This window comes from Pungitius pungitius, chromosome 9 (genome assembly GCF_949316345.1).
Source record: "Pungitius pungitius chromosome 9, fPunPun2.1, whole genome shotgun sequence".
NCBI classification, from domain to species: Eukaryota; Metazoa; Chordata; class Actinopteri; order Perciformes; family Gasterosteidae; genus Pungitius; species Pungitius pungitius.
In genome coordinates, this window is record NC_084908.1 from 2,044,929 (window position 1) to 2,065,010 (window position 20,082).

Consider the following 20,082-nt stretch of genomic DNA (forward strand, 5'->3'; position numbering starts at 1 on the left):
TGGGATGAAAGTGTACCTCTCAACTCCGGAGTCCCAACTCCCCGACCTCTCCGAACAGCCAGCCCATAGAAAGGCGCGTTTGATGTGTGCGACCAGAGCAACCACTGCCCTGGTCGCACGAACGGGTTTAACGTCCGTCGTGTTTGAAGAGGGAAACCCTTGATGTATAGATTTACCTGCTCGGTTTTGCGTTCCAATAAACCGCAGCGAGAATGCAGCGGCAGGAGCCCGAGGAGAGGGAGCGACACTGATATGGTTTCACCCTTTCGACCACCAGAATTCACGTGAGCTGCTTGAGGCACAGAGCCCAGCGAACAAATATGAAACGCTCCCTTTGTCAGATTGAAGTTCAGAACGTAGCATCTCAATTCATGCATATTTTATGAGGGGGGGGGGAGTCGGTCTCAGGAATGTTGGGGAAAACTCAACTAAGCTTTCCAGTGAGCCTTTTGAAGATTTTGTTTACCTGCTCAACTAATATTTACAGTTGCTGTGATCAAACGCGAGAGAAGTCGACAAATAATTGAGTTGCATTGAGTTGCATCAATGCAGGGCCTCTGCACAACTGCTTCCTTAATCTGCCGCTTCACGCCAGTAATTGACTTAGAAATGTTTGTGGATGTTTGATGTGGTAAAAGACAGGTATTCAACAAATACATGTATATTACAAAGAAGAACACAGTTACGATTTGATATTCAAACCATGTGCCAGATCTGCCCTTGTTAAAACCTCTTGTTCCTCCTGTGCCGTTTGTCATCACTTACAATATCGTACCTCATCTTTCCACTTATGTTTTTGTTAAATTTCGACGGGTCACTTTCCGGGAGACCTTTTCTTCATCCAACCCCTCTCCTTTGAGATTCTCACTTGTCATTCTTCCCATTCGTTCACTGGGGTATCTTTCTGTTTCTCTTTGAAGGTGTGGTGCAACAGAAGGTGTTGGGTATCATCCCCTCCAGCACGGCAGGTGGTGCCCAGACCTACACCACATTCCAGCCCCGCACCACCACACTCAACATCAGTCCCAACACTCCCGGCTCGCAGCAGCAGGTACATCTGCCCTCCCCATGTTCCCCGTGCTCTGACGTATCCGTAGAGTCCTTTTAATTACAACTCGAAATTTTCTTCTGTTCTGCTCTGTCTCACCACTTAATTTGTTGCCTGTGCTGCTGGTTCTTTTTAAAGAAAGTGACATAATTTTATTTTACAGAATAAGATCAGCTCCAGATATGCTCCTTTGTTTTTTGACCTTTTGTACAGAACGCTGCCTTTGAAACAATTTGTAACACTTCATGTAAAATATCCACCTAGGTTCTGGCTGCTGGTGGTCAGATCCGCCCAGGAATGACAGTGATCCGCACACCGATGCAGCAGACGGGACCAATGGGGAAGACGATACTCCGCTCGCCGCTCGTGGTCCAGCAAGGTAATGTGTACTTTTCTTTTTGGGTTTCAAAGCAACGGTTGCCTGCCCTCTCTGTAACTCTCCTCTGCATGTGTGGACGTCTGGTTAAACTCTCCACCTTTCTGTTCCAGGTCAGGGCGGACAACAGGTGGTGACGCAGATCATTCGCGGCCAGGCGGTTTCCACGGCATTATCTGGCGCCAGCCCCGTCGCCACGGTCACAGGCCAGGGGGCGACCAACGCCACCCTGTCAGGGCAAGCGGCAGGCCAAACACCCCCTGGGACCCCACGGGCACAGGGGCAAGGCCAGGTGAAGCTCACGCTGGCGCAGCTCACCCAGCTAACACAGGTCAGCTATCACCACCTACCAAATAGCAATGGATTTTCAGATGACTGTCGGTGTTACAAGAGCCAACAAATACATCCGCTGTAATACATTTGAAATGAGGTATGACATTTTGTGGAGAAATCCTAAAATGAATTCACGCTTTGGCGTATGGGATAGATCCACAATGTTTCACCAAAGGCAGTTGATATTGGTTTAGACTGGTTCGTAGGCTGTGACTCACCTTCCCCTCTCTTCTACGCCTCTCGCAGAAGCAGCAGGCCGGCTCAGCTGTGGATCGGCAGGCTGGTGTGGGGGCTACCCAGCCGGCTCTGACGGTGATGGTTCAGGGCCAGGGCCAGACCACCGGTCAGCTGCAGGTCATACCTCACGGGGTCACCGTCATCCCAGGACCCGGTCAGCAGCTCATGCAGGCCGCTCTGCCCAACGGCCAGATGCAGCGCTTCCTCTTCACCCCATTGGCCTCCGCTGCTGCACCCACATCAAGCACGGGTGTGATGAGAAACGAGAATGCTTTACTTGACGGATATTCTGTTATTATTGAATAACTGAAAAGGGAATTTATTTTTTATGATGATGCTTTTCCCACACACTCCAGCCAGCACCGTGCCCAGCTCCACCTCCACCAAAACCCCAGCACAACCCGCTCAGCAGGCTGCCGCCCCTGTCCAGGCAGGAGCAGCCCCCTTGGCCACCACCAGCACCCCTTCGTCGGCCACCCCACAGGGACAGCTACCCCCTCAGACGCAGGCCCACATGCCCATCCAGTCCCCCACCTCGCTGCAGGTGAAAACGCAAGGAGGAACCACCCAGCTGCAGCTGCAGCAGACACCTCAGATCATCGGCATGTCTGGAGTGCAGCAGCAGGTACAGGTATGATTATCAAGGAGACACCATGATCAAAACTGCTGTATTTGGGATGGTGTCCAGCAGTAGGGCACTTTAAAGTCCACCACCCTGGTTTTGTTTTGAGCTTATTCAATTTCTGTGTTTCTTATGTGCCGTGACTGAAGGTGTTGGCGCAGCTGCAGGCTCAGCAGGGTGGAGGCTCTCTTCCACAGCACATCAAGCTGCAGCTTCCTATCCAGATACAACAGACTGCGACCACCTCAGCTCAGGGAGGACAGGTAGAGCAGCATGCCAGCAGAACCAGACCTCAGCTTGTATTATCGTCATAAGACCTCGCTAAAGGGTTTGGGTCCAAGTACAGTTGGAAGACTGAAGAATTTAGATATTTTCTTGCTACTGGTCCACACATTCAAACCATAATCAATGACGTACCGTATCGCACTATGCTGTTTGCACAGATTGGGAACGTGGTGACCATCCAGGCAGCTTCTGTCCAGGAACAGCTTCAGAGGATTCAGCAGCTCAGAGAACAGCAGCAGCAGAAGAAGAAACAAGCCGCCGAAGCCAAGCGAGAGCAAGCCTTCAACGCAGCCAGCCAAAGCGACATCATTCAGAAGCAGGTGCGTGCATGTGTGCGTTGTGCGTGCGTGTGGTCACCCATCCCAGTTGAAGGCTCGCCGTCTTCCTGCCATCAGTACATGAACAGGTCCCATCTTCCAACCTCCTTCTAAGCCTGGGTTTAGTTTTACAGTTTCGGGCTCAATGCTGACACTACTCCTGTGTGCGTGTTTGTTTTCTCTCATTTAATGATTTAATCTGTTTCCATAAGATGTTTGTAGTACTCACTTGACATCACTAAAATGACAAGGAGTTTTCATAAAGTCAAAATGATTATTTCTTTCCCCACACGTGGGTTTAAATATGTTACCCATGTACTTTTTTTGTTCTTTGTTCTGACATCCTTCTGTGTCGTCTGTTTCAGGTGGTCATGAAACAAAACGCTGTGATTGAGCATCTGAAGCAGAAGAAAACCATGACGCCTGTGGAGCGAGAGGAGAACCAAAGGTTTGTGTGCAGCTTGTCGCCAATCTCCATGAATGTGAAGCACGGTTCTGTTCCATAGAAACAATAGCAGCACAGATATCCTGTTGATTACCTGTGGTATGGTTCCATATGTGTCCATGTTCTTATCATATGGATCTCACTTGGGGCGTAAGTCCTCCCATCAAATCATCTCTCCATTTTGCTGTTGTCCAAACACCATGTTGGGAGATACTACACAGCGTGGGAACTTTTGGGTGTGTAACCGCCAACAGCTGCGTGTACTTTCTGTGACCCAACATGAGTGAACACAGAGACAAACCATGTATGAAGGGGAGAAGTTGCACAATAAAACCACACAATGCCCTTCCAGCCCTGCTTCAATTAGTTGGGATAGCAAGTTTACACTTGTCTGTATTAAAACTTAATTAGCTTTGACAAAATCGTTACATTACACAACATATTCATTTTTCTTTTCCTTTACAGCTTCCCTTTTAAGTACATCATACTATCAGAAACTGGTATAAAGATAGGACAAACAGTAATGTTACAACAAAAAGTCAAACCACAATCTATGAAATACAAGTGAATGTAGAATAAATGTTTTAGAAAGTCCAGTGTCCTACGGTTTACATGGAATATACTCTGACCTAGAGTTGACCCTGGCAACCATGTGTTTATGTCCACAGACGGTGTGTCAACACTGTACCCATTCACACAAACCTGAAATACCCTCCCCAGACTACCCTGACATCACCACAGCACCTCTGTCTGTTGTCTGTCTCTGCTTATTTTTTAAGCCTATTTTTTTTTCCATTTCTTCACGTCCTCGTTTTCTCTCTTTGCTTTTCCCCCCAAAACACGGCTCAGAGGGTAACAACACCGAGTGTCGTTGGTGTCCACCACTCTCGTGCTACATTCGCAGTGTGTACTTCAGTGTCCGCGGTGCAGGAGCCCTGGCCCGTCTTTGACCTCAGGGGTCCATTATTCACACAAACGTGAACCAAACATTTTTAGATCTTGGTTGCGAATGTTGGCGAACACGAGTGAACACGGAGCGCCAGCATTTATTTTCATTTACAGTTAAGCTGACGTTACAATTTTATTTAGTTTTTAAAGTATTACATAATGTTTCCTGTATTTTGTTTTGCAGGGCGTTAGAGCACCAAAATATACCGTGCATTTAAATACTCTGCAGAAGTGTATTTTATGCTTCTTCTTTTATTAAATACCTTGAACTTGCAGAGCCCTTTTTCCACATGAGTCCTCATTCAGATTCAGAGAGTTAATCTTTGAGTCGTGTTTTACATTTTTCACTTTATCCATCCTCACAATAAAGTACTTCTCTATTCTTTACAATGGGTGTTCATTATCTTCCAACCTTTTAGAAGGTCAGGGAAAAGTCAGTAATAAATTGCTGTCTTGTGTCTGTCCAGGATGATCGTATGCAACCAGGTGATGAAGTACATCCTGGACCGGATAGACAAGGATGAGAGGCAGGCCACCAAGAGGAAGAAGAAGGAAGAGGTGATGGAGGCAAAAAGGAGGTTGGCCAACGCCAGCAAGCTCTCGTCGCTCCTTTACCGGCACAAAGAAAGTCTCAAGATGGAGATCCTGAAGAAACGGGCGCTCCTCGACAAGGAGCTGCAGCTAGAAGCCCAGGTATGAAGGCATGCGGGAGGGAGCGCGTGAAATATGTGTCCATTCAAATCTTCTCCAACGTGTATTATTTCAAAACCATATGGCACATAAAAAGTAAGCATGACGTTTGAAATGAAGAGAGGGGACTTATGGCATTGGAGACATCTTTATTTCTTTTAACATTCTAATTAAATGAGTAACCAAATCAAACGACGTGTCCTCCACCCAACTTGACCCCGTCCTGTCTCGACGTGGCGCTCCGCAGGAGGAGCTAAAGAAGGACCTGCTGCGGATGCGGAGGGAGAAGGAGAGAGCTCAGGCTGCGGCCCAACAGGCAGCTCAGGCCGCCGCCGCCGCCGCCCACAACCAGCAGCAACATCCTCCGGCACACAAGCAAGGCATCCCCCCCCCACACCACCTGAGCCCGACCGCCGCACACAAGAGGAAACGGGAGGAGGAGCGGGAGACCGCTACGTCAGCCAAGTCCAAGAAGAAAAAGATGATCTCGACCACGAGCGCCAAAGAGAGCAAAAAGGAAATCAAGCTCTACTGCGTCTGCAAGACGCCCTACGACGAGACTAAGTATGACGATGACGTCTGGAGTCCTCCCGAGTTTTAAATACTGCATTACCCACGGCGTAGGCGTGGTAGTAGGAGGATCAGGGAGACGCAATGTTTAAAATTCACCCCCAAAACAACCACTGGTCCATTCGACAGGTGACACTTTAAAATCCTCCTCCTGCAGGAACTCAGTCGGGGTGTATACTTTCAGTTTTTGTTCCGCCTCACAAAAAGTCCCCACTTGTGACGTTTTGATTTCCTAGAGTTCAGAAACTATAAAGCAAGAGTTTCCCCCCCCCCCCCCCTACCCCCTGACCTTGGCTGACTGATCAAACACGAACCTCCAGACTGCAGCAACAAGTGCAGAGCATTCATTCCTCCACCCAGTAAGCGAGCTCTGGCTGTCGAGTCAATATTAGGACGACGGGTGGAATTTAGTTTATAGTTGATGTTTCAACGTCACTTTTGCAGCCGACTTCCTAACAAGTTCAAATGATGAATCAACACCCAAGCTGTTTGGTGTTCTATCAATGTGGTCATGTACTAAAGCACGACACCCCCCCCCCCCCCCCCCCCCAATTAAAAAACTTACTAACTTAAATTACTTTAAATTGGCTTTTTACAATCTGCTAAACGTATCCACCCTGATACCAATATTATATCAGGTGATCTTCATGGATGTGATACTGAGACACTTAATCTGACTTATTCAAGTACATTATAGTTTTGTACATTGATTGACATACTTTAAGTTTCAGGCCGAGTTAGTAAGTGACAACACCTTTTGTTTCCCCCCCCCCCCCCATAAAGGTTCTACATTGGCTGTGACCTGTGTACAAACTGGTATCATGGAGACTGTGTGGGCATCACGGAGAAGGAGGCCAAGAAGATGGACGACTACATCTGTGTGGAATGCAAACGGGGTCAGCAGGTCAGCACGGAGGAGCTGTACTGCATCTGTCAGACGCCGTACGACGAGTCTCAGTAAGTGTTTGTGGGCCTCCCTCTCGCTCCAAACAAGCCTCGCTGTGGGATCGCAGTGTTTGCCCATGGTTTACAACTTTAGGGGAGGAGGGGGGCAAAGATATTTAAGCTTTTCTCCAAACACACCAAAAGAACTGTCTACAAAAAAGGTCTCTCAAAAAACAGCTGTGACCAAGTTGTGTTACGAGTTAATCTGATCGACAAACCGACACAACCTGCTTGTTTCGTAAAAAGCTCCTCTTTGCTTCACAGGTTCTACATCGGCTGTGACCGCTGTCAGAACTGGTACCACGGTCGCTGTGTGGGCATTCTGCAGAGCGAGGCCAACCACATCGACCAGTACGTGTGCCCGCAGTGTCAGTCGACGGAGGACGCCATGACGGTCTTCACGCCGCTCACCGACAAGGACTACGAGGGCCTGCGGAGAATCCTGCGGTCCTTACAGGTGAGCGTCTGCCCAGTGTGTGTGCGCACATCAGTTTTATTCATGAACCAGCTCAATCATTTTGAGTTCGTTTTAGTTCTAAAGACCAAATGCAATTTTAAAAAAGTAGTAAATATGGTGCGATGAGAAAGGACTCTACGGGTCGATGAACACTTGGCAGTAAGCTGTAGGTGTCTACGGTGTAAAAGCAGCAAGCAGAAGTCCTCACTGTCCGTCTTATCTGACGGGTTTGGCTCTGCAGAGCACTACTTGGACAGCTGCCTGGCCTCAGCGTTCTTTTTTTTTTTTTTTTTTTCCTGTTTCCCTTTCTTTTTTTCCATCGGCTATAAATTTATCCTCTTCTCTCTACTCGTCTGTATGTGTGTGGGAACGGGGGGAAAGAGGTGGAAATGTGGAAGAAATAAGAAGGAACATCTGTGTTGACCCACCTGCCTCCGCTGTCATTTTCAAGGCGTTGTTTGTTTTTTCTTTCCTCGAGTTTCAGCTTTCTCAAGTGTTTTGTCTTTCTCTCTGTGTCTCCACGGCGACCCCTCCCTCCTCTGCAGGCACATAAAATGGCGTGGCCGTTCCTGGAGCCGGTGGACACAAACGACGCCCCGGACTACTACAGGGTTATCAAGGAACCAATGGGTGAGTGGAGGAGATGTGTGAAAGCACACGAAAAAAAGAAAAAAAAGAATCATCGTGGTCAAATTTTCAATAGTTGCTGTTTCAGTCTCTCAAATGAAAGAACCATAATTATTTAAGTATCTTAACATTTTGGACTTTTGCTCAAGCAAAGCATTTTCTCACGTTTTCTGATATTTTCACTGAAATGTTTATAATAGATTTACTTATAATTGGTTAAGTTGCACCCTTAAATACTATACTAATGAATATAAAAATATATGAAATATTAATGGTAACTGTCAAAAGAAAACCAACTTAAAAACATTTTTTTTTTGTGGATCAGTAGCACTTAGTGGGTCCGTTATGTAGGAAAGTATTGAAATTGCAATTCTTGAATCAGCAAATCTTGGGGTTGGTTGCCATGGACGATAAAATGTCCTCAGTGGTGCTGTTTTCATTTCATAATTGCTTTCCTGGAAGCAACACCCAGTCTCTTTATCTCGAGCATTAAAACACAGCCGCCAGGAGGCCAGGCGGGGAAGGGGGAGGAAGGGGGAGGAAGCCCTCCAGCGCAGATCAAACCGGCCGTGTAAATGGCCACTTGCATCAGCGGGGCCTTTTTGAACTTCCACACAAACAAACCGGTAATGAGCTGCCCCGAGTCGGCCGGCCTCACACTTTGCTCCCGTTGACCAGGTGCTGGAAATCCAAGTCCATGTTGGTTTTCAGAGGGGGGGGGGGGGGGGGGGGGGGGGCAGTGAACTTGCCGTTGGTACTCTTTTGAGATGAAATCTGAAGACCGAGAAGAATGAGGTCTTTGATATTGACCAGGAGGTTAGTAAGCCCCTGGTCAAGCTGGGTGGGTGGGTGGGGGGGTTAAGAAGCAGCCCGGCAGAGCCACACACTGGCAGCAACAGCAGATCGAGTGAACCCCCTCCTACGGGGGGTTGTTAATTCGGCACCCCTATAATCTCCTCCGGCAGGACTGGAAGGCCGACTAGATGGATTTTAAAGCTGGCCACGTTTTGTGGATGTTTGCTGTCACGTATTAAAGTGATGAATTGTGCTTCCACAAAAACACACTGGAATGTCTGTCAAACGCATGCCACACAAGACCTGAGGAACAAAGGCGCTTAGGAAAGCCAAGATATTCATCTCCTGTTGCTGCCAATTTCGATGTTTGTCTCCGGCAAACATTTACAACTAAAATGTGTACGGTTTTCTACGTTCATTCGTGATATTACCGTTGTGTGTGTGTGTGTGTGTGTGTGTGTGTGTGTCCCCTTTGCTTAGACCTTTCCACCATGGAGGAGAGGTTACAGAAGCGCGAGTACATCAAGCTGACCGAGTTTGTAGCCGACATGACCAAAATCTTTGACAACTGCCGCTACTACAACCCCAGTGACTCGCCCTTCTACCAGTGTGCCGAGGTTCTGGAGACCTTCTTTGTCCAGAAGCTCAAAGGGTTCAAAGCCAGCAGGTAAGATGGAAACGGAAAATAACAGAATAACGTTTCCCAAAGTAAGATACATAGTTCCAGCTGTGCTCCTGGGGAGCCGACTCTGACCTCTGACCTCTTTGGAGAAATGAGATGTACGTCAGCTGCTTCCTTAGGTCATTGACTCATTCCCCGGGTCACTATCTTTCTTTTTAACATCAAATCATGTTTTTGTTTATTTTTTCCCCCCCTCTTCATTTCGTGTCATGATTGAACGCTTCAGTCAGAAAGCTTCTTCGGTCTCCAGAACCACTCCAGAACCATAAAACACTGACCTGGTTAAATTCCCACCAATACACTGTCATATTTTATGAATTATACCAATTTAATAATAATAATAATAAGGTTGGTGGTTTGAGTCCTTGACAAAGGCGCATTCTTGCAGTTGGGTTTGGTTCTGATTGTGTCGTAAACCCTGCTGCCAGGCTCATCACTAACATTCAATATGTTGGATTATTTTTCAAAGCCCGACTTTTTGACGCACGATTTTCCCGACATGAGCCAATTCTTCCCTGCTTCTGTCGGCTCTCTTTTTTTTTTTTTTTTTTTAACCCAAAAACAGTATATTCACTGCTGAATCCCAGCCTTTCGTGTTCTGGATAAGGACCAAAGCTGTAGATCGTCAAAAGGATTTGACCTTTTGGATCTGACCTCTGTCCTTCATGGCGTCAACGCTCTTCCTGCCCCGTAGAATGGAAGCAGCCAATCACAAACCTGGTCGTGCCTCTAAGCCCACCTCACCGGATTGCTCTCCGGTGTGGTTGCGTTAGGTGGATGCACGCTTCGCTGAAGGGTTATATTCAAGAAGAAGGTGACTGGAGGCAGTGAGATCCAGACCCACGCCGAGTTTCTATGAGCGTCTCACCTCTTCTGTCTAATTAGTTCACCGAGTCTCTGGGTTTTCATCCAGCTGTGTGCCTGAAACTGTGATGTGCTTCACCCGTGTGTATTTACACCATCCATTCCCTCTTCCCCCCCCCCCCCTCTCTCTCTCTCTCTCTCTTGCAGATTGTGATGTCAAACTCCTGGGTGCCTGGGTCACTCTTAAGACAGACTAAACAATAATTTGCTATACCCGCGGACGTTGCTGTTTTTACTTGTTTAAAACGGCCTGTAGGACGTCGCAAGAAAGGGCAAATATTAAGTCACACTGTAGGTGTGGTCATTTTTATTTTAGCAAGCAAAGGAAATGAAAAATACATTTCTACTGTTTAGCAATGGCAGCCATGTTGGTAACACACAACATTCGAAGAAAAAAAAGTTATTTTCTTACATTTCCTGCAACAGAGGACTGATATTTTGTGTATCGTTGAGTTACACAGAGACAAAATATGAAGTTTGTTGTTCTTTCTTATATTTTTCCAAAAAAACACACAGATAAGGAATCTCTAACTCTACAGAATCTTTGTTTATTCGTATCGGTCATAACATGCTGCAGCCGGACACTTTTACCTCAATTCTTACCCAAGAATTTTAAAGCATGCAACATTTATCAGTTTATTTTTATTGGCTCTACCCAAGTATGTTATTTTATGTGCATATTATCGCTTTGCCAAGGACTATTTTTTTATTTTCTAAAAGAAATAATGGTAGGATCTGTAAAGATGGATTGGAGAAAGATATAGTTTAGCTTTCCTGTTCTAAATATGGCGAGCTTGACAGTCTCCAGTTCAAAGGAAAGGTCCTTGTCCTTGTACATACACTGTTGGGCTGACATCACATCGTACATAACATCTCACCAACATGGCTGCTCGGTCTATGTCAAAGTGTCTGACCCACTGGCATCCAATTCATGTTTTTTTTTTTTTTTTTTGTATTTCCCCTAGTGCATATTTTTGTCATATTGTAAAGCTTTTAATAAAAAAAAAAGGAAACACCAAGAAGTTTTCCAACTGTTTTCTTCCTCCTCTCTTTGCCCGTCTCTGTAGGTCTCATAACAACAAACTACAATCAGCCGCCTCTTAGCTCTCCCCCTAAAATCCGAGTGTACAAAAAAAAAAAAAAAACCCAGCCTTGAGGTTTCCTCCGAATGAATAAGCCCTGTGGTCCGAGTCGGGCTGCACACCCCCTGCGAGCCCCTCTCTGCAGGAGAGGAGAGCACGCGCCGTGCTGCAAACCAACCAACTCGCTCTGGTGGCAAAGCGCCCAACATCCAACCCCTCCTTGGAGAGAGAGAGAGAGAGAGAGAGAAAAGACCCTTTTCATCCAAAGTGTCACGGGGACAGAACGGCAGAGAAGTCCCGCCCCCCACCCCCCCCCCCCCCCCCCCCCCCCCCACACACACACACACACACACAGTCCACGAGAAGAAGGATCCAGATGGGAAACGCAGATGGAGTGGATAGGTTGGGAGTGAACTGATCTCGAGTTGTGTTCATATCTGTAGCTGAAATGACTTGATTTTTCTGTGTCCTATAGCGTGTCAGCTTTGAGGTGCAACTTTCATTTCATCCTGTCCCACTTTGATGACACAAACATCCCATTTTGAAGCTCAGTCCCTGCCGCACGTGGAGATGTTCATGAGGTCAAAAAATAAAAATGTCCTCCGCATGTGGCGTCACACACGCATGTACGCCACCTCAGAGTTTCTCCATCTCCCATTTACCGACTACGCCTGAAAGCAGCGTTTTATTGCTGCTTTTGGAACAAATGTCCCTCTTTGTCCACCACAAGAGTAAAAGTAACCCCCCCCCCCCCCATTGACGCAAATCCAATTTCAGATACTCCTTGTGCAGCTAATCTCCGGCGCAGTGTCCTCCCATCTGTGCTTCATACCAAACACCGTCTCATCCAGGTCCTGATGCTGAGATTCTCCATTTTAATAGAAGCTAGATTTCTGTGAGAATAATTAAAAAAATTAAAAAAAGAATAGAATAATCAAGAGGTGAATTAACGGCTGTAGACGTCACTCACTCCAGTGATTCAAGGGGTCGGCCATGTGGTCGAAGGGAAACGCCCGGGACAGGCCGTCCCTCCCACCACATCCTGCCTTTCTTCTCACCATTTACCAGTTTGTGTTTTTCTGAAACGAGGTGAAGAATGTTGACGAGCTTTGTTCTCTAAGTTTGAAGTTTAGGCCTACGTTCCTTCGTTCTATTCTCTCTCTCACACACACACACACACACTCAAAAGCTCTGATTCTGTGGTTCTGTAAGTCGCTCTCCCCTCATCTGTCAGTCAATTCTTCCAGCACATTTCCTTGAAGTTGACAGCTTGGCTCACATGTGTCTCTCAACTCGCCCTCAGAGCAGGTGAAGTAATTGGATAACGGACTGTTCCACTCGGCGTCGACTCCGTTATGTTGCGTTCTGCGGCCCGAGTGGGGGAGTTGACGTTTGAGTGGAGACTGGGGGGGGTCTTTGTACCGTTGGGGGTTTGTAATGAACATTTTATATAGCGGCATTTTTATCATATTTGGGGAAACTTTTTGTAATCTGTGATTATCAGTTTTATAGGCCGGGGCGCAGTCCTAAGACACAGTTGTCTTTGAGTTGAACAGTTTAAAACGGTGTGTATTCGCAGACTTGAGAGATGATGATGCTGCTGCTGTCTTCTTTACGGTCTTCTGTGTCTTTCACACAAATTACTTTATAATCTGATGAAGATGTGTTTCATCCTCTGTCTTTAATCTCTATTGTATATTATTGGCTGTTCAAATATATTGCAATGAAAGAATTTTTATTTTTCTGTCTTTGAACCAGAAACTAAGCCCGTCTGTATATTTCAACTGTACTTTTTCTCGTTAATCGAAGTGAACTCTACATTTGAGGTGAAATTGTCCTTCATATTTAAACTGCTGCATATTGTGAGCATACAGGTATCTAATGAGGTGGAGTGACACAGATAACTCTTGTAACGAAGTTTCCTTTTTTTTTGTAAGATACCAACCAGTTCCACATAACTTCTATATTGACATTTGCATTTCTTGTATTATTTATTCATATCAATGAATCATGTTAATTTTTCAGTTTGAGGAAACATAACCGCAGGTAAAGAATACTCTGTTTTTAACTGATTGTTGCAACTCTGAAGAGATTCTCTTTTGTACTTGATAGGACATTTCATCCTAGATAATAAAGTAATGTTTTTGACACCAGTTCTCCAAACTTGACTTGTGTTTTCTTTCACTGCCTCTGCTCATCATCGCCCCTCAAGATGGACCCTGTGTGTAGAAGAAGTTGAAGTAGTTATGTGGATTAAATGGTGAGGTGAAAATGAAATGACGTTTTGAGGCGTCCCCCGTTTCTCGTCAGCTTCAGCTAAAAATGACTCGATCATGGCCTTGACTCGTGGACATACAGTATAAGTTACAGTGTAGTTATACAGCCTGTTTGAGACATACATGAATTACTATCGACAATAGTGCAACCGAGGGGCCACCACTTAGGGCCTCCAATCCCCTTCTTAACTTGTGCCAATTATCTGGACACGGGTCATGACCTCTGACGCACTCTTCCTGTGATGAAACTGCCAACAACGTGACACGTGACAGGTCGGCCTGTCTCTCTCTCTCTCTCTCTCCCCCACACCTCCCTCTCGTAACTCCCCAAACCCGCTAAATGAATCCAGAGGCTTGTGTTGATGCTGCAAGCGCCGCAGATGTGGTTTCAATACCCCCCCCCGTCTTTCTCCCAAACTCCCCCCCACCCCCTGTGGCTCGGGGGCTATCACACAGGAAGCAAGTAAGAGATTCCCACCTCCCTCCTCCTCCTCCTCCTCTATATCCTCTCCACGGAGTAATGTCCTCCCGCTGCGACAGTAGCCAAGATGTGAAGCAGGCTCCTGTTTCCTGCCGCCTGCATGCGTTCCCCCCCGGCGCTGATCCCAGATAGAGGCTTCCTCCGGCCTGGGAACCGACTGACAGACCCACACGGGGGGGGGGGGGGGAGAAAAGGCTTAGCCCTGCCTGCCTCCCAGTTCCCCCCCTGGGGGGTTGGTTTCTCTTCCCGGAGGCCAGACAGAGAACATGGTTGTTGAACTCTAATTAGAGTGACTAGAGAGGCCTCCTTCCCATGCAATCACTGGGGAAGATAATGGGGAACAATGTTTGGGTCAGTGGGCAGATGTATGTGATAGCGGGAGTGGAGGGTTGGTTCGAGACAAATAAATTCTCCACAGGGTCGTTGAGTACAAAACGAAGGCAGGTTTTCTCTTTATTGGGTTCATGGACGCAGTGTAAACGTTCAGTGCAAGTTTCCCCGTCCATGAGCTCAGGGCGGAACTACGATCAAGCGAGAAACCTCGGATTAAACAGGCTACTCCTTCAGAAACACGGAGCCAACATGCCCTCTCCTGCTTGAGTCCCCCTCCCTGTTACATGACCTTTATTCATTTCTGCCTTTCTTTTTCTCTCATGGTGTCTAAATACTAGAGTTCAGGGACCCCTGGAGGAGGACGTGTCTGTGTGTGAGCAAGAGCCACACGGGGCCGTCCCAAAGAGGGAGCTGTCGCGGAGGCGCTTCTATGAGTCGTGTGTCCAGGTGGGGAGAGGATCCGACTCCTGCGATTAGACGCATGGCTTCAGTCCCTTCCTCATTCAGCAGGGCCCCTTCTCATGTTCCAGTCCAGATGAGCAAATGATTAAAGTTAGAAAAATAAGCCGTCCTGTCCCTTCCTCCTCCACTGCGGTTTGTTTCTGTGGTTCGTTTGGTCCTTGTTACAATAATAGTGCATTTCCTTCCCCCCCCCCCCCCCCCCCCCCAACAACAACCACAGTGACAACATGCAGGGGATCGAGTGTCACTAGTATTTGGTGCTACACGACATTTTGCATTCATTTTGCAATCTAGGACGATCATTTAATCAAAGGAATCAACAGGACCGAAATGTGGGATCTGATCCAGGGCTCCGGGCAGAAAACGCACTGTGCAACTGTTCAACTGTGTGTACGATTGGATAAGGATGACAGAGGCGGGATCAGACTGAGTTGGCATGCTAAGTATACATGAATAAAACAGGAACATACCCATGTGACCTCGGATTCAATATGACAGAATACACATATTCTACAAACTAATTGTGTGGCATAACGTTCTTCAGATGAGCCAAATGCCCTGTAAAAGTGAGTCAATTTGATGATGTTTGAATGTGGGGGTTCATGAACCAGCCATGAATGAATGAGGAGTTTTTGGGAGGACCTGCTATTTACCCTTGTCTGAAACCCCAAACATTACAATACCATACTGCAAAATCCATTTAATTGAAGTGGCTTGTGTTTTCTCTCAAAGAGAGCACTAAGTCCATGCTCCAGGAACTTTACAGAGGAGTAAAAAAAAATATTAAACCAGGGTTTGGATAGGTCATAGCAGTCCGTTTAAAAAAAAATAAAAAATAGATCCGAGCCTTCTGCAAAGTGTCTTCCGTCTTGCACAATAGTTGGTTGGGATCAGTCGAGGCGAGCTGCAGTGTCTCTTCCCCTCCAGCAGGGGGCGGAGGTCTTATCTCCGGTTCACCTGCACTTGGAGCGGGTGGCCTCGAGGGCTTTCTGGTGCCGCCGCTTGTTGAACCTCTCGACGTAGTTGTTGCTTCTCAGGAGGCCGTCCCCGGGCTTCAGTTTGCCCCCCAGTAGGTTGAGGAGGTCGCTGGGAAGGTGGCGCCTCCGGTGGTAGATCTGGCCCATCATGATGTATCGGGTTCCTTGGGAACAAACGGGGGGGGGGGGGGGGGGGTCAGTATTGAAACGAGAGATGCAGATGTGCACATTTGCTCGTGCCGCCGTTTCCATTCGCTCACCGAGCTTGATGTCAGGGCAGGGCTTGCTGCACTTGAAGGTGTCCAGGACCAGGAGGCGGACCTTGAAGAAATAGCTGTCCGGCGTCACATAGAGCCGACTCATCTTGTAGAAGCCGTCGGTGCTCACCATCAGCGTGATGAGGCGTATCCCGTTACGCAACACGTCGATGTCGTAAACAATCCCGTTAACAGCTGTTGGAGAAACATGAAAATAAACGTGACACGTCAACATCGGCCCTACGTTCAGAATGTGCACAGGTCCGTAGGCCTTGTTTGACATCTTTGGAAAATATATATTCTTTGCTTTAATGCCCAGAGTGAGATGAGAAGATTAGAGGGGGGGGGGGGGGGGTAATTATTGTTAATTATTGGACCTTTATGGACTTTGTTAAGCTATTACTGCATTTGGAACCAAAACACCATCTTTGTCTTTGTTTGGGTACGTACCAAACTCACTGTAGCAGTAGTACTCCCTCTCCTCCTTCTCCTTCCTGCAGTCGCTCATGCAGAAGGCCTCGTGTGTAAAGTCGGACTCTGCGGAGGAGAAGACAAGCAGGCGACAGGATGAAGGGATGAGAATAAAAAGAGACGGTCTGCTGCCAGAACCTCATTCCGCCGTCATTAGAAAAGAACAAGGTGGTCATTACAAAACCCGGCCATTGCATTCCTGTGTGTGTGTGTGTGTGTGTGTGTGTGAGACACACATATTCTCAATCTCAATGTCAGGACCGTCGCACTTGCTTTGCCACAGTGGTCGGTTTCAAACCATCACTCTATGATGTGGACTCCAGTGTACATGACATTGCGCTGTGACTCACTCTTTCCCGCAAAGCTGAAATAAACGTGTGTTTCTTATCGTCGTGACATGGGCACCTTGTTAAACCTGCACGAGCCTCCAGGATGCATCAACAAATGTGGCGTATCGGTGTTGAGCCCACGGAAAACGTTTCAGATTCAGGGCCGGGTCTAGGCAGGGGCAAGATAAATGTTGTGCCCCCTCAAACTAAATCTACTGAGCACATAAACTAAGCACAATGCCCCCTCAAGATTACTCAGATTACTCAATCTTTGGAAATATTCTCAAAAGGGGGAGTTTGAAAAATAAAGCTCAAGCTCAACAAAGTAACAATCAGTGATGCTGCTCCACACGCGGGGCCACACAGTAGGACACAACGAATCCCCCCCCCACCCCCCCCCGTACCTCGCTTCAAGATGTCGAACTGGTAAAGCAGGCTGGAGGAGCGCCGGTTGAGGACGACCGGTGGGCGGCTGTTGTTGCGGGTCGCGGCGCCGATGCCCGGCTGATAGAGCCTGGACTTCCCCGGCCGGTTCTCCTCTTGGTCCAGCCGCCGGTTGTGGCTGTTCTCCCTGCGCGGGGGAGGGGCCGCTTGGTGCGGCGGAGTCTGAGGCTGCGCCAGGGCCGGACCCCTGGGTCTGGAGCTGGGGTGTCCGTCCGTTTCCGCCTGCTGGGGGGGGCTGCTGTTGGACTGGGTCTCCTGGTTGGTCCTCTGCACGGTGCGGTTGGGGGCGGCGGCCGTGGCTCCGGGCAGCGGGGTTTTGGGGAGCAGCCAGGCAACTTCTCCTCGGGTTTTCTCGCTGTTGTGCTCCACCAGGCGGTCGCTCTTGGGGCCCTTTTTGCTCTTGTTGTGGAGGCCGTGGTGGCGAGGGATGGGGGCCAGGTCGCTGTGCTTCGGCCAGACGGCAGAAGGAAGAGGATGCAGGCTGAACTTGGACTCGCTCGTCTTGCTGCTCTTCTCCAGGAGCTCATTGATGGGCAGGGAGGGCTCTTTGACCACCCCCCAGCTCTGGTTGTTTGGAGCTGGATCCACAAAGATGGGTTGACCCTTTTCTATCAGAGTGTACAGCTCTGGGTGAACACAAACAACAAGTTGTACTTCAGTAAGACATTTCCCTTCCATTTGATGTGGTGTGTTGTTGTGACATCAAAGCCGCTGCTTCTACAATAAGATAATGGGTTCATTTTACTAGGACATTAATTCAGATGAATTAATAAAGTGGGACCAAGTTTGGAGTTAGTACAAAGTACGAACTTTGATCGTGAGAACTGGCTCTGGAGTATGACACTGATTGATCTGAGCATAAGTGCGTTGTAGATGTCTAACTTGATAAGGATCTACAGATCAGATATTAGTTTTTATAATGAAACCCAATCCGTCAAAGTAATGACCAGCGACCAGCTCCTACTCCCTTTGTGATTCATCTAAATCACATATTTGCATTGGAACGTACGATTTCTTCATTGGATTCGAACAAAACATTTTTTGTAGTTTACATTTCTTTTCTTTTTTTCTCTCGAAATAATACCGATGTAAGCGACATTGTGTATTATCCAAACCCAAGGATCCCCTCAGTGTTGAACAGTAAATACAGAAATAAATACATCTCAACAGACCTATTAGAATAAATAGACCTCACTAGAAGGTAAACAACGAGTGGGTAAAAGTAACTCACATAAAACCCTACACATTTCTGGGTAAAAAGAAAAGAAAAAGTGCGTACACTCACCATTGACACCATGTTCTTCCGTCTTGTCAAGAGGAAAGCCTAGAAACAAGAGAAACAGAATAATCCCCGTCATCCTAGATGTTCAGTGTGCACTTCTGCCGCAGAGACGGAATTCCTGAGATTTTATACGAGCGGTTTAGGGAATGACATGCGATGGGACGGAGAAGGAGACGGTGGGACGTCCCTAAAACCGAAGTAAACACGTTGACATGACACTCCTTTCATTCATAAATGCATTCTGGAAGGCTGTTTACCAGATGGGAGGGAAAATACGGTTCTGTGTAGGTACTCTCTTTAGCTCAATAAGTAGGATTTATGTAAAAGCGAACTGAGTTTCTCTGTGCAAATAATGAACATCTTCTTCCTTCGCTTTTTTTAGACAAATATCTGGAAAATATGACACACAGTCAACTTTGGGATAATTTGACTGATCATAACTTAAGCGCACTTTGATGCGACGTAGCGCTTAGGTTTAGGCCACCTGAGGACTAACTTTAAACGAGGCTCGACCGCCCTCTAGTGGCTGCAATGGGAAACCGCGACCCATCAATAGATAAGTTTAAATCAGATAAAATGACCAAGTACCATTAGATGAGTCACATTGTTCTCAAGTGGTAAAGGGTTTATATTTATTGCATGAAAAAGAACATATGTTGGACACGGCAAAAAATAAATGATAAAAACTACCTACAAAAGGTAAATACCAAAGACATTGTGAAGGAGACGAAGTTGGCGTGAATGCCTTTATTATAGTTACTGTAGGGTTTCAGATCTTAATTTTAATTCGAAATTATTTACCGGAAGTGGGAGTGCTTGCTATCATTTGGACTCCGTTTGGACGAATTTCACGTTTTGGTGGCAGTTCCTCGCGGTGGCCACTGTGGGGCAATAAATCAACTACGGTATTCCAAAATGCTCCGGAATAGTACACGGTTCCCTGTCAATGTATGTTTTCTTAACAGGTCTATCTATAGTGGTTATTATATTGATTGTAGCACAACATTGTTTTCGTCGAACCAGAATAAATGCCGAATTCGTGTTATATTCTCACCTGCAGTAACTACAGTTTCACATTTTCAGTCTTCTCATTCATTTCCGAGTAGAAAGTCAGACACATGCGAAGCATCTTATTAAGAATCAGTTTCGGTTTGCCGCTGCACCCTTGTTTTATACGAAAAGTCTCTAGTGAGGTTATTCTGAGACCACCATGTCGTTTGTTTAATCAGTTAAAACGTTAGAGAAAATGTAATAACTATAGGTTCGAATAAGTAGAGTCACTCATTTTCAACAAGGATAGATGAACGACGACTTAATTCGTCATTACACAAGGATATATTCACAAACACTGAAAAGGAGTTAAATACGACCCAGATGGGACTCGAACCCACAATCCCCAGCTCCGGAGGCTGATGCCTTATCCATTAGGCCACTGGGTCAACACGTA

The 20,082-nt window shown here is 46.9% G+C and overlaps 2 protein-coding genes and 1 non-coding gene across 6 annotated transcripts in view; 1 reads left to right on the top strand and 2 right to left on the bottom strand.

Moving 5' to 3' along the window:
* Nucleotides 1-11,629, top strand: part of LOC119217551 (nucleosome-remodeling factor subunit BPTF-like) — a 33,453-nt gene extending 21,824 nt beyond the window's left edge. For 2 of the 4 annotated variants that reach the window (XM_037471280.2, XM_037471283.2), the window contains 15 exons: nucleotides 921-1,051; nucleotides 1,313-1,427; nucleotides 1,538-1,755; nucleotides 2,004-2,244; nucleotides 2,351-2,625; nucleotides 2,766-2,879; nucleotides 3,060-3,221; nucleotides 3,584-3,666; nucleotides 5,079-5,304; nucleotides 5,549-5,865; nucleotides 6,655-6,828; nucleotides 7,081-7,273; nucleotides 7,819-7,903; nucleotides 9,176-9,362; nucleotides 11,309-11,629. In XM_037471280.2, coding sequence (XP_037327177.2) covers nucleotides 921-1,051; nucleotides 1,313-1,427; nucleotides 1,538-1,755; nucleotides 2,004-2,244; nucleotides 2,351-2,625; nucleotides 2,766-2,879; nucleotides 3,060-3,221; nucleotides 3,584-3,666; nucleotides 5,079-5,304; nucleotides 5,549-5,865; nucleotides 6,655-6,828; nucleotides 7,081-7,273; nucleotides 7,819-7,903; nucleotides 9,176-9,362; nucleotides 11,309-11,345 — 2,558 coding nt within the window. In that variant the 3' untranslated portion in view covers nucleotides 11,346-11,629. Of the gene's footprint in view, nucleotides 1-920; nucleotides 1,052-1,312; nucleotides 1,428-1,537; nucleotides 1,756-2,003; nucleotides 2,245-2,350; nucleotides 2,626-2,765; nucleotides 2,880-3,059; nucleotides 3,222-3,583; nucleotides 3,667-5,078; nucleotides 5,305-5,548; nucleotides 5,866-6,654; nucleotides 6,829-7,080; nucleotides 7,274-7,818; nucleotides 7,904-9,175; nucleotides 9,363-10,388; nucleotides 11,283-11,308 lie in introns of those variants that run through there. The other 2 variants (XM_037471281.2, XM_037471282.2) reach the window with 2 other exon arrangements.
* Nucleotides 11,630-15,110: 3,481 nt separating this feature from the next.
* Nucleotides 15,111-18,723, bottom strand: LOC119217555 (UPF0450 protein C17orf58 homolog). Its single transcript, XM_037471290.2, has 5 exons — nucleotides 18,639-18,723; nucleotides 17,314-17,979; nucleotides 16,560-16,646; nucleotides 16,113-16,304; nucleotides 15,111-16,016 (listed from the first exon to the last, which is right to left on the bottom strand). The coding sequence occupies exons 1-5, from the start codon at nucleotides 18,709-18,711 to the stop codon at nucleotides 15,829-15,831; spliced, it is 1,206 nt and encodes a 401-aa protein (XP_037327187.2). The 5' UTR covers nucleotides 18,712-18,723; the 3' UTR covers nucleotides 15,111-15,828.
* Nucleotides 18,724-20,001: 1,278 nt separating this feature from the next.
* On the bottom strand, nucleotides 20,002-20,074 carry trnar-ccg (transfer RNA arginine (anticodon CCG)). Its single transcript has one exon. It is a non-coding gene; the product is annotated as a tRNA-Arg (tRNA).
* Nucleotides 20,075-20,082: the final 8 nt, after the last annotated feature.

What these genes read in the sequence shown, in the direction of transcription:
- LOC119217555 (XM_037471290.2), bottom strand. Translation starts at nt 18,711, where the DNA reads ATGACGGGGATTATTCTGTTTCTCTTGTTTCTAGGCTTTCCTCTTGAC. An exon ending in GGAAGAACATGGTGTCAATG is followed by an intron (nt 17,980 to 18,638) that starts GTGAGTGTACGC and finishes GTGTTCACCCAG; the next exon opens with AGCTGTACACTCTGATAGAA. An exon ending in CTACTGCTACAGTGAGTTTG is followed by an intron (nt 16,305 to 16,559) that starts GTACGTACCCAA and finishes TTTCTCCAACAG; the next exon opens with CTGTTAACGGGATTGTTTAC.